This window comes from Labrus bergylta, chromosome 1 (genome assembly GCF_963930695.1).
Source record: "Labrus bergylta chromosome 1, fLabBer1.1, whole genome shotgun sequence".
NCBI classification, from domain to species: Eukaryota; Metazoa; Chordata; class Actinopteri; order Labriformes; family Labridae; genus Labrus; species Labrus bergylta.
In genome coordinates, this window is record NC_089195.1 from 29247542 (window position 1) to 29261963 (window position 14422).

The 14422-nt window shown below is 40.9% G+C and overlaps 1 protein-coding gene across 7 annotated transcripts in view; it reads left to right on the forward strand.

Annotated features, from left to right (window-relative positions):
- The window catches only part of grin2bb (glutamate receptor, ionotropic, N-methyl D-aspartate 2B, genome duplicate b), a 103373-nt gene that overhangs the window by 3354 nt on the left and 85597 nt on the right, over positions 1–14422 (forward strand). For all 7 annotated transcript variants that reach the window (XM_020647652.3, XM_065958617.1, XM_065958618.1 and 4 more), the window contains exon 2: positions 1121–1922. In XM_020647652.3, the coding sequence (XP_020503308.1) occupies positions 1914–1922 (9 nt within the window). In that variant the 5' untranslated portion in view covers positions 1121–1913. The remainder of the gene's footprint in view (positions 1–1120; positions 1923–14422) is intronic.

Genomic DNA, 14422 nt, shown 5'->3' on the forward strand with positions numbered 1-14422 from the left:
CAGAGGTTTAAATATAAAGGCTTAAATAGACAAATTCACCTCTTGGGTTGAGTCTAATGAAGAATTTATGTTTAATAGAGTGGTTAAGACTGTGTTCAAATCTTTGAAATGTTAACATGATGACCTCAAGTGCTTAAACGTTGCTGTGCATTGAGTGAATCATCAAATTGTACTGAGTCAAATCAGGCCCAAAAAGTATTTTGGCTTGAAATAAGTAAAGTAAAGAAGTTACACACATGCCTACATTCAAATCTTTCCGTCAATTAAAATGGCTTTCTGGAATAACTCACACTAAATCCCATAATTCAACATTTTTAAAAACGTTCCAAAGAAACAAATATGTCTTATTTAATTGTTTTATGCTGAGAGTATTTTTTTGCACTAATGAATCTATCAGTGTCATCTAATGCTTCTTAGAGAGATAATTAGACAAAAAGATGGAGTTTTGTAAATCAAGTTTGTTGAATGCATAACTCCACAGATCCACTGACTATTCTACTTCATTATTTTTTTTACCTACACAAACTGACTTCCTCGAAAAATGCTTGTGAAAATGACTTCTAACTCCTAAGGCATAAAATAAATTACTATGGCTGTAATAGGGCTTTCGCACTTGCAGAAAACTCCTGAGAAAACTCCTGATGTTTCCAGGAGGAGCTGTATGTGTGAACGCAAACAGCCAGATTTTTCGCGTGGATCTTCCCCTTCCAGACCCCTAGTATTTCTTCTGCAGCAAATCCAAGTATAATGACAAAACCTTTATATTTTCGATGAAGCTAATATATGCATCAGGGTGTCATGTTAGGACCCGGCCATGATAGCTCTGCGTCCTCCGTTGAGCCAGGAACCTCAGGTTGAAAAACATTGGCTGAAAACAAGCATGAAACAACAGCACTTTCTCTCCTATGAAAGAAATGGAACTGTTATATTACTAGGCAACAACTTTCAGCACATTCAGATTGCAGTGAAGGCGAGCATGTAGACACAGCAGCTTGACTGAGCTAAGCCTTGACCTCTGAGGCAATTGACTTGTGTACACAGTGGCATTCAGCCTTCACCAACAACACATCCACAGCCGTACTCTGCCATCTGACTCTGTCCTTCTCTGCTTTTTCCTCAGACTGAGGAAGAGGAGAACGCTGAGCAGGGCCGGCAAACTCATGATCATGACAGGCTAAAGCAAGCGAAGGCGAGGAGTGAAAGAAGAAGAAGAAGAAGAAGAAGAAAAAAGGAAGGGTGGGAAGAAAAGGAGTGTGTACACGCACACTAACACACACACTGCTGCTCATCTCCTTATCTCCACGGCAACTGTGTTCACACACTCGAAGACTTCTGGGAGGGGACCTCGGCGAGCTAGTGTTGGAGGAGGAAGAGGAAAGAGAATTGGATGTGAAAAGACGAATGAAAGATCTTCCCTTCATCACCCACTTCTATCAACTTTTAGGTTCTTTTAGTAATTGAACACGCTCGCTAACATTTTGAGTTGATGCTCAACTTTTTAAAATTCCTCTTACTCGAGTCAAATCTATATTTCCCCAAGGATAGATCTGCTTCTCTGAAGATTCTTCTTCTTTTGGCCTCAAATCATTAACTCTAAGTACTCGACTGCAATCCTCAAAGACGCTGTCTTTAAGTTTAGCCGATAGAACTTCAACGGATGATTTTGTGAATCTAACAGTTTAGGTCAGTCGACTTCCCTCTGACTGATAACGCCTGAGCATCGCCCACCTGAAACCCCCATTCGAACCCAAAGTGCACTCCCCCTGTGCCTGCTGAAGGACCCCACTCCAGTCTTCTGCGTGTGACTTCATCTGTCTACCATCCCTTCATCCGAGGATATGAGAGGAGGAGTCGAATCCCAGATCACTCCATCATGCCAGTTCTGAAGAGCAGAGAGGAGATCCGGGCTGGCAATGTTCAAGGTAGGCAAGAGACTCCAGTATATAAAATGTGTTTGTGTCTCTGCTTGAACTGAAAACCTTTCTCTAGAAATCCGCATGCTGTTTTTGTGCAGAGGTGAACTCTGCTTCACCGTAAGTGGTCCAAACATAGACTTTATTCGACGTTAAAATTAACCACCAGGGCCTGAATTGCTGCATGTGATTGTGTCATATATTTACAATGCTGTTTATAGTGCCCAGGCAAGTCACAGTGGTTGCACGGTTAAGCACAGGACAGACTGGTAGGAAACAGCGCATCACAATAAGCCACATTAGGATAATTTTGCACCGGCTGCCTTTTTTCGCCCTCATATCAACACAGGAAATAGAATAAAAATACAGAAATGATTCTTCTTCTTCTGATGGTCTAGTTTGCTTTTGTAATATAATTATAATAATAATTTAAACTTTATGAATTCAGCAAGGGGAAATTTGTTTTTTTTTTTACACTCTGTTGAATGAACATGAACACACACATGCACAAACAGGAACCCAAGGACATGCATTAACGGAGAGGTCTCAGACTGAGGGGGCCGCGGACAGTGAGAGCTCCGGAGCAGTTTTGGGGACCTTGCACCTTGGCAGTGCTCAGGAAGTGGACTGGCACCTCTCCAGCTACCAGGCCAATTTCCGGACTTGATAAAAAAGTATCACAGTATGTTTAAGCCTCCAGGAAAAAAAAAAACCCTCACTATTTGAAGAATTTAGGAGAATCCCTCCCAATACAACAAGTGAATGTCAGGCCCTGAACCATCGACTAATTCTTTGGATTATTTGATAAGCCATTCTTTTGTATTAAATGTCAGAAAAGAGTTGAATATGGTTGCACAAGGCCCAGGATGAATAGACCAGAATCAACACTCCAATTTAGACGTCTAAAATCACTAAAAAAAAAAAACTTTCCGCTGACAGTTGGAGCTGCAAAATGGCAAACTGTTGGCATATTTTTACTCAACTGTTCATTAAATCATTAACAGTCAAGACCAGTACTGGAACCAGCCTACAGTTAAGACATTTGTTTTCCTGTTTTATCCGTTAATTTAATAACTCAGTCATTATTTTATGATTCACATGAAAGGATGTGGAGTAAATGGGTCAGAACAGATCTAAAGAGGTTTACATGTTTGATATAGATAATATAGCATTGTGTAATTTATGATGACACTTCTGGTGCCTCTTGAGATCATTGACTTAAGGGTTTGTTTTATAGTTAAATTAGGAAACCACTGTGATGTATCTCTGATGAAAAGTTCAGTGAGCTGTAGTGATGCTGCACATCACGTGACAATTATATATTCAAGAATCTCTCTCTAAACAAGCTGAAGACAATCTTTGAAGGATTATTTTTTTCCCCAGTTCTTTGAAAGCTTCTGTTTATAGTTTGACAAATCTTGGTTTAACTCAAGCAGTCTATGGTAATTCTTATTTTGTGTTGGTTTTAAGAAAGAGGATAGGAATGAGAAAGACAAGAGGATGAGGGGGATAAAAAAAATCATTTAGCTAATGACAAATTGTCTTTTTCGTCACACATTGTACGTCTGCTTTGTGAGGAAGGCCGGTGTGGAGATAAGGGATAACGAGGCAGCAGCTTCAATAAGCCCATCAAAACGACGCGTTGTCGCCTCACGAGGGAAAACAGGTCGAGACAATAGTAACCGTATAGAGCTGGAGAGTTGGGAAGCGGGAGCCTTTTTAAAACATTTTTTTTATTGCTGAGCCAGTGTTCCTTTCAGCAGCCGCTTCCGAGGTGGACTGATAAAAACCCACATTTAAAAGTTGGAGGGGTGTGTAAAGATAATGGGAATAGTTGTCAGAGAAGCAGTGTGACAAGGCGTGAAAGAGTGGCGATAAAGAAGAACAAGCCTTAAAGGAGAATTACACAAAGTGTTCATGGGAAAAGACTGGACTTTTAGACCAGTGTGTTTAAAATTGACTGACATTTTTATGAGCTGTAACACACATATGTAAAATCTGCTTATAAGGGAGTCATTCCACATTATGTTTCTTGGTGGCATTGAGGATTTTGTTTTTGGCTGGATTGTTTTCAGCGTTGTGTGAGACTGGTTAATGCCTCCCATTTGCATCCACTGACTCACGATCTGATGGAGCTATCTAATTATGATGCAAGTGTTTGTTGAAGCGTGACTAAGAGGAGGTGTGTGACAGCTAGTTATGTCCCTACCTCACATCACTATGGCTTCAGCACTGACACAGACGGACCATATTCTTCTCCTCACACACATATGCTGCACAGACTCTGCGCTCTGCGGCTCCCTGGATCCCTCAGCACAACATTTCAATCAAAACTTCATCTTCTGTCTCAACAGTTGGCTATTGGCTGTCACTGCAGGCTTGAAATGGCTGCATGTGAACTGCGTTCCTAGGGCTGAATTCTCTTCTGAAAAAAAAAAGAAAAAGAGTGCGGAGGGAACATGATACGGCGCTGGCTTGGGGTTGAGGCGTGGAAGACGGGGGGAAGAGACAGACAGGCAGAGATCTAGGCGAAGGCGGTGAATCCGGAGGGAGCTTCACAGACAGAGGATGAAGGAGGAGGCTTTGTAGACAGATGTAGCGCTGGAGTGTATAAGCAACAAGGTCTAGGAGAAGTGTGCTGCTGCAGCCTCGTGATGCTGCATGTTTTTGAAGAGTGGATTGAGATTACTGGATCGGGATGTTAGTTCTCCTGTCAGGCGGGCCCCTGTTTTGATCAGTGGACCATGAACAAAGTTGCAGCAGTGAAGTGCTGTGAATATATCTTTGCATCAGGATGTTGATGCGAGGACTGGCAGACAGCTGGCTGAGTCCGTTCTGGATATGTGCCTCATGTGAGCAGCTTTACGAATGTTGATTGAGTCGTTAAAGGATTACAGGTGCTGAGCCGTCCAGTGTTTATTGTTTGTTTAGAGACGCACAGGGAGACAGGCAGAGAAGTGAAAAGTGGTCACACAATAGCTCAGAAGTATCTCCATCATCTTGCATTTTCAGATTTGTTCAAGAAACGATCCATGAAGAAAAGTCGAATAGAAATAAGAGTATATTATTGACTCAGTAGCCAGTTTTAGCTCAAATTTACTCGATCCAAAGGCTGAATTCTGCTTCTTTTTGGCAGGCATGTAGGCGGAGGGCATTCACTCTGCTCTTTCTTTGTACCGACAACTTGTAAAATTTGAGCCATTTTATTCCTCTTTTCAAAAAACCTCCTTCTCCGTACGAGCTGGATAAAGCAATCAGCTGTCTTGAGGAGAAAATCTGCACAATGAATTGATGATTGGTGTTTGTTACAGCTCCTCTGTGATGCCCATAGCAACTGTCTCTACTAGAGGAGGGGGAAAAATCAATACAGCATAGTATCGCGATATTTCGTGTGGTGATATTATATCGATTCATGGCCGCCAAGTATCGATATTTAAATTTAATTAATGGCAAATATGCTTTTGTATTTTTTAATTTCACTCACTTCGCTTTACAACGTTTTTTTTTCTTTTTCTTTGTAAAAACTATTTATAACTAAACATTAGCGATAACAAGTATTTATACATACTAACAACATGTCTTAGGAAGTGCTGTAAATGAATGTTGCTCCATGCAGTCACACTGTGGCAGTAAGGATTAGCACTTTATAAAGTCAGCCGCAATTCACACCTTTATACATGATTTGTGCATCAATATCCAAGCGCTCTGCTCTGTAGATGGTATGGTGGTGTGGTTATTTGGCTCTGCTCACACAAATAGAACAACCTTGTTTACCCCCAACAACAGAGAAAGCTGTGGGTCAGATGCTGCGTTTGTTGTACGCTGTGCATTTGAAGACAAACAGACGGTTGCAGATTATTATTATTATTATTTTTTTTTTTTTGAAGATTTATTTTTGGTGATTTTGTGCCTTTGTTTGAGAGATAGGAGAGTGGATAGAGACAGAAATCAGGGAGAGAGAAAGAGTGGGGAATGACATGCAGGAAAGGAGCCACAGGTCGGATTTGAACCCGGGCCGCCCACTTGGAGGACCACAGCCTCCATTCATTGGCTGCACACTAACCAATGCGCCACCAGCGCCCCAGACGGTTGCAGGTTAAATGGTAATTGTTCTTCTGGTTAAAATGGTAGTTTAAAAAAAGAAAAAAAGTCCAAACAGGCTGTTTTAATAAAATGGAAACTGAGCGTTAATGCCATCCCATGTTTGTTAGAAACAGAAACTGAAGGTGCCTCTTCTACCTCTCCTCTTCTAAACCTAGTCATGTGTGACTGAGAGAGACGGAGGAAGAGCTAAGAATAGAGAACAGGGGGCCCAGCGCTGTGACGCCGCCTCTACCCAAACTGTTCACTTTCTCTGTAACTGAAGTCAGCAGGCTCTCCAACAGTTCTCTCTGATGTGTGTTTGTGCAGGCTCTGCTCAAACTGAGCACAGTACAAACTGTAGCTCTTGCCTAATAAGTGGTTTTCCAATGCAGTATTAGATCTGTGTTTCACCCTGTATGTGTTCACTAATAACATGATCAAAATGTCTGAGCTGCCACATCCAGACATCTAATCCGAAACTGTCACTTTTCATAAGATGCCAGAGAGAGGCCGTTTGAAGCTCTTCTATCGACAGAGACGGGGAACCTTATTTCATGTAGTTTCTCAGACGGATGGAAGAATCTGATTGGGGAAAAAAAAAAAGAAGACAAAATCTACCGTCTAAGGAAGGGCTTAGTTGCTGAGATGAGAGGAACCGATGAAAGGTTTGATAAGCTGAACCAGATCGAGTATTATTTGGTAGTGTCATCGAGAAGGTTCTTGAGTAAACAGACCTGAGGAGTCGAGGAATCATGTCACGCTGATGGCTTTGCTAAAAGGGCATGATAAGATGAACGATAATTATGTTTGCAATAAGAGGGATGATTAGATGATGATTATTATTTTCAAAGAGAGAGGAGAGGATAAAGGAAGAAGAGGAGCAAATAATATTTGATTGGATCAGAAGATGAAACGGGTCTGTGTGGAGCTGCTGATCAAAAGTCTTAGTATCCTTTAAAGAGTAAAGGATCTCGTTGGTATACAATGCCTTGATGTGAACTGTCACAAATGACATTTGTAGGAGTTGTGGGTTCTACTGTCAATGCTTTTATTCAATCATATTGTAAGACAAACTATAATGCTCCAATCTGAGTCTCTTGCACTGCTTTTGCTCAGCTGCTTTGTTGATATTTGACAACTTATTTAGAGTGCACTTTTAGCAGATTTCTGAAGTGGTTGTGTTTTCATCGGCACCAAGTTTAGAAAGCCCTTCATAAGCAGCAATATTAATTAATTAGCCCTGATTTAAGACTGAGGATATGAGTTTGAAAAACCAACATCTGCAGAGATGAGGACTCAAACATGAAGCTACAACACAACAGCACAAGCTCAGGAGGAGCTGCACTAGACAGTTATTTCTGTATTTCTGTAACAAAGCGGAGGAACAGGTGATCGGGGAGAAAGAGGCGACGCCGAAAGGTAGAGCAAACCTCTGAGGGGGATAGATTTGAGGATGAGAACAGAGGGGGGAAAGAAGACGTAATCGTGTGTCTGGGACTCGGGTGCAATATTTAGCTGTAAGTGGAGGGGAGTGTGTGGGCTTTTATTGCTGAATGTGTAGGATTGGAGCCATGCGATTGCATCTTGAAATAGATATTCAAGGTCCATGTGGGAAGAAGAGCTGAAATGATGAGGAAATAAATTTGCAACTGTTTTGATGAGGATTTGGAATTATTTTCTTCCAGCAGAAATGCCAATGTTTTCCACCCTAGTCTCACAAAAGATAAACGCTAGATGACACGCTGAAGGTCATCGAGGACACAACTGAACATCTGCTGTTCTGGTTCAAAGAGGCAGACGTCAAGCTGTGCAGAAAGAGGGTTGTTAAAGTGGAAATATAAATAGAAAGAAAGGTGTGGTAATTGTTAATTATTAATGCTTACCAAGCCACATTACCTGTCACACCTTGTAAACAGCAGTGCAGATTGTAATGGGAACATTTGCGCTTTGCTCTCACAGGAGACGAGAGTGCAGACCAGAGAATTAATGTAGACGTCTTTCTGCTTTAGTTAAAAGATGTGAAAACACGGGGGCACCTAGCGGTTATGTCGTGCCCGCCATGTGCGGAGGCTCTATTCCTTTATTGCAGAGGCCGCGAATCAAATCTCCTCGAGTGTTCTGCTCTATTCATCAACTTGAACTTAAACTTCAGCATTATTCTGTTATTGAATCACATTTTTGTTGAGTACTTCTTTTGGTTTCACTATTTGAATCAACAACACATCATGATGAGATGTGATCAGGTCCAAAACCAGCCATGCACTTTCTGCAGGACATAAAATTCAGCTGCACAAGTTCTGGTTGCGATGTTTGGTTAGTGATCTGGAGAGAGAGTGGCGTTTGGATCGTAGTTTGGATCATAGGATCGTTTGGACTTGCTCTTAGAAACATAGGCGTCCTTTCTTTGATATTTGTTACCTGTATTTTGCAGCCTGGGTGTATTGTTGGCATAACACTTCAGTAGATTTAACTTATTAACCTGGCTTGACGGTGGTTCAGAGAGCTTGCTTGCAGGCAGTACAGCTACAGGTGCTGGTTCTGGTTTCAGGCAGCCTCATGGGGGGGAGGGGGGCTGGGCTGGTGTAAAGCCTCAGGTAATTATAAATCAGAAAAAGTGTATTGTGGTTCTTTCATTACAATCTTGCTAGCAAACCCCAAGAGAGCTGTAGCTCCTAAATACTCAGGAGTTTGCCACAAAGGAAAGTGATAAAAATCTGCTCTTGGTTAGAAAACTCCTGTTTCAGTTTTTAGCTTTTCAGAGGGAAACTAGAGAAAATAAAATTCTGTGCCGGGTTGTGAATGCCTTTTAGTAGATCAGATAAAAAAAACACATCAGTGATTTATTACGGTATGTCCTTTTGGAAAAGGAAAAAAAAAAAGTCTAATAACCAATAGAGCCTGGCATTGACTCCCTTTACATACTGTGACGACATGCCGTAGCTCTACATGCACTGTGTAAATATGAAATAGTGCTGGTCCAAACCCTCTGAGGCTGTGCAGACCCCTGTGTTACTGCCAAGAGGGACATGTCACTTTGCTGCTAAATTAAGTCCGGAGCAGCAGATATTACCCCGGTGGAATAAATGGCTTCAATGAAGTAATGAAGACTTCAGGGGATAGATGGATCCTGCCTCTGCCCTGATTCCCCCACCACCCCCTTCCTCATACTGTGTGTATGTGTGTGCTTCGAGTCTCGGTCAGTTTATTTGCCTCTGATGAAGAGGCCATATAGTGTTATTTGGAGAGCTGAGGCAGCCTCAGTGAGACAGTAGAGATCTGTAGAGCGTCTCATTATAAGAGCAATTAGCAGCCAGAGGAGTCTTGACCATACTAAAGGGCACTTAATGAAACACCCAAGACCCTCTTCAATAAACTATTGATTTTTTCAGGTCTTCTTGTTCATTCTTTAAGACAACAGCGAGGTAGGCAGAAAAATCAATCGAGAATTATGTTTAATAAGACTAAGCAACTCCAAAAATAGGACATGTTAGCATGTTATACTTATGGCTCTTACATGCTGCCAGCTCAATGCAGCTTACCCCTCTGTTAAGCCTTATCTGTGATGTGTAACACACAGAGGCACAGTGGCGGTGTTAGAGCCATAGAGGACAACAGGTTAATATAAAAATATCATTTGCCCATTAGTATAATTTTGTATTTATATGTTTATAATTAATAGAGTTTTTGCTTTTGAATTTTAGAATTAATTAATTTTGTTTATATTTATCATGTATTGAAACATTGTGTGTTTATAGTAGGTCTGTGTGGTTATAAATGCTCAGTTTACGTGTCCTGCTGCTGAAAAGTGTTAGACGAGAAGTCATTCTACCGAGCAGGACGAGGAGCAACAGTTTTCTGACCGTCACGGTTTTAGTTTTTGGTCGAATCCGAAAGGTTTTCTTTTAGTAAACGAGTGATATTTGTAAGAGCTTATTTTGTAAACTGCAATTCTTTTCTGAGGAATAAATCGTATTTTTTTTTGTCACTTTAAATCTGCCTCCTTTCATCTTTGGATTACTTGCAAAAATGTGTCCTTTGGAAAGTAGCCTACGAGTCAGAAACTTCTAGTCCTGCAAGAAGTGGCAAGAGGATTTTTGTTTGTGTTAAGTTGCCACTACAGGTGGGTCGAAGTCATCCTGCCCCTGATCTGCCGTTGAAAGAAGCAACAGAGGCGTAACAGAGGGGAGACGGTGGCGGTGTGTAACGTCAGAGCCAGCAGGGCAGAACAGCGCGTTGAGTGTGTGCATGTCTCTGGAGTTCATGTGAAGCTCTCGTTATGTCTTCCGACATCATGCCTCTCAGTCTTCCACAACGCTGTAATGCGATGTGATACCACACGCTAGGCCACCCATAATATGCAGCTGTGTGGGGCGCTGGTGGAGCAGTGGATGGTGCGTGCGTCCCATGTGTGGAGGCTGTGGTCCTCCAAGCGGGTGGCCTGGATTCGGATCCGACCTGTGGCTCCTTTCCCGCATGTCAATCCCCACTCTCTCTCTCTCTCTCTCTCTCTCTCTCTCTCTCTCCCTGATTTCCGGCTCAATCCACTGTCCTGTCTCTCCAATAAAGGCACAAAAGCCCAAAAATAAATCTTAAAAAAATAAATAAATATGCAGCTGCGAATGCAATGTGTAAATACAAACGCGTAATGACAGTTTTTTTGCAGAGTCGCAATCTGCAAGGGTTACTGTTGGTTACTGACCCTTTTGTGCTTTATGTTGTAGTCATTCTTTTTTTACTTACAAATTTATGCCACACTTCTCTTTTTTTCTCCTGGATTCTCTCATTCAACAAAAAATCCTTGGTTTCCAAAAGTATCAGCATGATTTCAAGATAACCTTCATGATTTTTTTCATTTTTTTTTTCATTTTCAGTAGATCCCATCAATTAAAAAAAAAACATGAACTACTTCATCCAAAGATTTTCTGTGTAGCCAAAGCCTCAGTTTATCACGTTGTTTGATATATGCAGCCGAGTTAACAGGTTAGAACAGCCACACGGCCCGTATGAGCAGCATCAGTCAGTCGTTACTCTCATGCTGCTGCAGCTTCATTTATTTAGACAAAGGAAGTCCAGAAAACTATACGACTATAATAATGATCTGATATTCATATAACAATAAATCTTATACCTCGCGGTAAATCTTCAGTCAGTGTTGGTAGAATATGTCACATAAATGACAAATATTTTTATTAAAGTCATTATTATAGTGTTTTTCTTCTGATTTAAAAATTGCCTGTATCCATTTTTGATTTCTGTATTAACTAGATATAAAAAAATATTTGATATACCATCATTTGTTGACCGTAATAAATGAAAGCAAACTTGATTTAAAGAGACAAGCTGATAAGCATTGCTGAAGTGGCCACAGTGCCTGTGTCGACACCTCAACTGTGCGATCTTGAGCAGTTCAAGGAGGCAGCCATCACTGCTGCTTATCTGTGCAGTGTGTCTGTCTTAACAGCTACAACACTGAAAATAAAGTAATGAGCCAAGCTAATTTCTAGTTGCTAACACGTCCCTTCATTGTACATACTCTTTAGTTTATTCTGTCTCAAAATAACTATCCTGCAATATACACAATGCATCCAAATGTGTGTTAATCCACGGCTGAAAATAGTCGCCAACATGCTCTATTTGCTGAAAACTTAAGTGCCCAGCTGCTTCAGGATTTTACTGAGCACTTCTACGTATGAGCCATTTATAAACTCTTCAGTGGAAACAAATGGGCTCAGTGTTGAGAGCCACTGGAAGTTGGAAAGTAGTGAGAGAAGCAGGCAGGCTGTGTTCAGACTGACATTGGCCCTGTGTGATTAATAAGAAGCCCCCTTAATAATCTGATTGAGGACTGTTCAGGGAAACAGCTCGGTGCCAGCATGCACAAAAATCTGTTAAATGGTTGAACTTTTGGCCGAAGTTTTGCTGGACTGCATAGCGACGTCATTCTTTGAAAGATAAAACTGTAATTATTTGTTGTGAAATCCAGCCTATTATAAGCTCCCAAAGTATTTTGGCTCTTCAGACTCATGGGTCTGTTTCCCAAATGTCTTCATGGATCAGATTTCATTATAGACACGAACAACAGCCCGCCTTTGTGCTCCTTTAATGCTGACCTATTTCAGGTGTAAACCCTGCTATAACATTGTTTGTTTCAGTCCTTTATGGGATTTGTTAACACTTAGCAAGATTATCAATAAACTATAGAATGGCAGCAGCCTTATCTTAGAATATGATTGCACTTCTGTCAATTAAAGCTTTAAAGTATATTTTTATTCACTTGTGACGATGGCATTATATGTTGGGGAGTCGGTATGTTTCAGAGAAAACACTGAACTCACGTTGACTCTCTCGACTTAGTGAAAGTGAATTGAATAATTACAGGGGATGCAAATAGAACTTGTGTCGGCTCATTCTTCCCCTGCAGGAGAGCCATTAGAGCTGCATGACGTCTGCTTACCTGACTGAACCCGACAATGTCACTCAGTATTGAATGACACATGATGTGAGTAATGAGTCACAAAAAACTTCACCACTTTTTTTGTTTCTGCACTGGATCAAAAACTGTGTTTTTTTTAAAGCAGTGGTCATCCACCTGCCTGCAAAATGTTCAAATAAATCAATCATGACTTTAAGTCTAAAACAATAGAGATCACACAGACTTCAGTCATTTTATCTGTCCCCAATGTTTGCCTAATTTATAAATGTAACAGTATATTTAACTTCAGTCCAGAAGATGCTGTGTGATGTTTTCCTGTATTGTCTTTTGTTGCATGCAAAGGTCACTTCATTAGGTTGTGATTTTCTGGTGTGGCGTTTAGGTTACATGTTTTAAAGCTGCATGATAGATTTTTAATATAAAGAGCTCACACAGTTTTACCCTGAGCAATAGGGCTGGGCATATTTGGGTGTCTCACGATTCGATTTCACTTCTTGGGTTCACGATTTGACCGATTTTCGATTCAAAACGATCCTGGATTCCTGATTCATAATTTAAAGTCTATTTTTTGAATTAATAAACATTTCAGGATCTACTCCAGTCATCTGTGAGACTGGCTGAATTTCTTGTTGCTCTTTTTGGCATTCTACTGAGTTAAAGCGCTAGCCTTAGCACGTAGCAGGGAGTGACTGATTAGCCAACAAAAATTTAACATTTTAAAATTATATATATATATATTTTAAATAAAGAAATAAATAAACAATTTTTGGAAATTATGAATCGATTTTAAATCTTAGAAGAGAAGAATCTCGCTTTTTACATAACTAGATTTTTTTTCCCACCTCTATTAATCATTATATTTTATTTTGTTGTGTTTTCTCTGAAATGCAGGAGGTAGTAACCCACAAAGCATTTATTTTTTGGAAACATGTTGGGTGTAGAAAACAAGTATAATTCATAAAATAATTCTAAATCACTTATGATCATTGTAGTTGTGTCAGTAATCGTAAAAGTCAAACATTGTCTCATGCGGTGGCCTCTTTCTAATGCATTATACGCCCACAAACATAGAAAAGATTGTTCTGTGAGGCTGCCTGTAGACTGTAAGTGTATTGTAAAGTTCAAATGTTCTTATAATGTTTTAAAACATGATTTGTTGTCATTGAGGAATCATGTCTGACTAACGCACACCTCTTACCTGTGACTGACCACCCACTGTATGTAAATGTGCTCCTTAATAGATATGCCTGTCAGCTTATGTTACCCACAATGCCTTTCAAATGCTATACACTGCAGCCCACCACATGGAGTCTCCGGGGATATAGTAGAGCCTGATAATGATGGCCTACGCGTGATTTAAATAGCATGGCAGTTTTCAGTTTTAATGTCTCAGGCTGCAGCTCAGAGCATCTGCAGAACATATACACTCCAGTCTGTAACGCCCCACAGCACTCAGGCACAAAACAGCTGACCATTAAAATCAGCACTTATTCATTACTGTGGTGGTGAGCTGATCAAAGAGTACAGTTCACGGCCCGATTGATCGTGCAGAATCTTTATTGGCAGATTACGAGTCCATGGGTGTGTGAGCATGTGCGGCTGTGCGTCTCAAGCAGCTCTGGTTATTCTATTGGTGGTTTGTGCCATTTGACAGACTTCTCTGATCAATGCTCTTTGTAAATGTTAACCGTGATATGACGGCTGTAGATGACGGCTGTAGCTCACCCCAGAGCCGACACATGCACATTTTACGTGTGTGTGGTGGTACATTGGTATCTATGTCAGTGGGGGGGTTCGGAAGGGCACACACGCGTTTTGTATTGTAGAAACAGAAGCTCGACATGCATGAAGGGGGCTCAGGTGGTGTCTTGACCTCGTGCATATGCTCAAACCACTGGCTCAGTGTTCATGCATGTAGCTGCACCGTGTAGAAGGTTATTCAGGTCTGCTGTAAATTGCAGGATACAAACAACGAGCACATGTGGGTGTTTGT